This window comes from Austrofundulus limnaeus, unplaced genomic scaffold, assembly GCF_001266775.1.
Source record: "Austrofundulus limnaeus strain Quisiro unplaced genomic scaffold, Austrofundulus_limnaeus-1.0 Scaffold350, whole genome shotgun sequence".
Classification (NCBI taxonomy): domain Eukaryota; kingdom Metazoa; phylum Chordata; class Actinopteri; order Cyprinodontiformes; family Rivulidae; genus Austrofundulus; species Austrofundulus limnaeus.
In genome coordinates this window covers 196206-197840 of record NW_013952752.1, presented here as the reverse complement: position 1 = coordinate 197840, position 1635 = coordinate 196206, and the positions used below count along the sequence as shown (strand labels likewise).

The 1635-nt window shown below is 36.8% G+C and overlaps 1 protein-coding gene across 3 annotated transcripts in view; it reads left to right on the top strand.

The window, feature by feature from the left end:
- Positions 1–1302: 1302 nt before the first annotated feature.
- The window catches only part of kirrel1a (kirre like nephrin family adhesion molecule 1a), a 73330-nt gene continuing 72997 nt past the window's right edge, over positions 1303–1635 (top strand). For all 3 annotated transcript variants that reach the window (XM_014022945.1, XM_014022946.1, XM_014022944.1), the window contains exon 1: positions 1303–1592. In XM_014022945.1, coding sequence (XP_013878399.1) covers positions 1547–1592 — 46 coding nt within the window. In that variant the 5' untranslated portion in view covers positions 1303–1546. The remainder of the gene's footprint in view (positions 1593–1635) is intronic.

Sequence of the window (1635 nt, the reverse complement as noted above, 5' to 3'; positions counted from 1 at the left end):
ATAGATCACTTGGGTTGTTACCAACATCTGGTGAAAATTTCATGTCATTAGCACCTCTAGTAATATATTTACTGAGAAAAATGGTGACGTGTTCAATACTGCTACACCTGGCAAGTTTGCAAAGAGTAAAGTTTAACGTGTTTTTTACAGCTTATAAAAACATATCACTGTTTATCGAAATAGACTCGAATTCAAGAATATCCCCATGTCTGCTCAGTGATTATTGTGTGCAGCTATTTAATCCCGCTTGGACTGTTGTTGATAAACCTGGACGCCAGGGGGCGCTCCAGCACCAGGGTGGGTCTAAATGGAAAATACTATTCTGTGACRGCTACAGGATCAGGGAAATCCATTTACAAACCGACATTATGCCCCGGGAATGAGGACAAACTGTTTGTTCATCATGCGCTCAGGATTTTGTTTTTATCATAGTGACGTCACTGTGTTAATAATCCACATCACATTTTGTTTTTATTGCTGTTGATTGTTTTTCTCTTGCAGCATGTCCTTCCATTTTATAGGACAAACAGTGTTGAAAAGGTATCAGATTACATGGATTTGATTAAAAAACACATGTCCACATTTACAACATAATATACTACAGTGATTATATGAACCATTGAAATTGGTGTTTTTTGAAACCATTTTAATGGATTTTAACAACAACGATAACAAAAATATTAAGGGAAAAAAGGGGGCGGAGCTGCGTGTAGGACAGAGGAATGTGCCGCTAATGAGAAAATGACGTCAAGTCAAAAACAACGAGGACCATACCGGATGTAGAACATGGTTACGACTAGCTTTACTTTTTCATCTTATTTTGTTCTTCATTTAAAAACACATGTATTCATTAGCTTCATAGAGCAGAAATGTAGCTACAAAATGAAAGAAGCATAAGAAGACAAAATTATAAGTGGGATGCAGTGAAAAAGAATATTTTAAAGGAAATGAAGAGATATTTTTTGTAAATAAAGTAAAATATTTCATTGTTTAAAAAATTACATTACAAAACAAATTACTACTGTAAAAGAAAGGAAAAACAATAAAATAAACTATTGACTTTTATCAATTGTTACAATAATGGCAAACATTTCTATAATAAATATTTTTATAGTTATTGATCCAACATTTAACGTTTTAATGAAGCCACACATTATGAAGGTCCTGATCATGTTTTCCATAGAAAATCCCTCTATTTATTTATTTAGAGTATTTATTTACATTTTTGTTTTATTTTGAAGAGCACAACCGGAAGTTACCTGTGTAACAGACGCACGCTTGCTTTAGTGTAGTAGAAAACCGACTGTCGCTGAAGAGCGAAGAGGAGAGAGGTAAAGAAGAGGAGAGGAAAAATAAAAACACCAAAATGGTGTAAAGGCGAGCAAGTCGGAGCCGAAACAGGGATGAGAGAGGGCGGCAGTCGGAGGACTGTGGCTGTTTCACTTCATCATCAGTAAAGTCAGTAAAAAAAAACAAGTCCCGGTTTTTGATGCTGTCCTCACGGAGGTCTGAGCCAGTAACGGACTTGCTGGTCGGCTGAGGCACCATGCAGAGGCTGCTGCTCCTCAGTTTGGCTTTCAGTCTTCACACCGGTAAGAGGCCGTTTGTCTCATTTACCTCTGCCAAGTGTGTGTG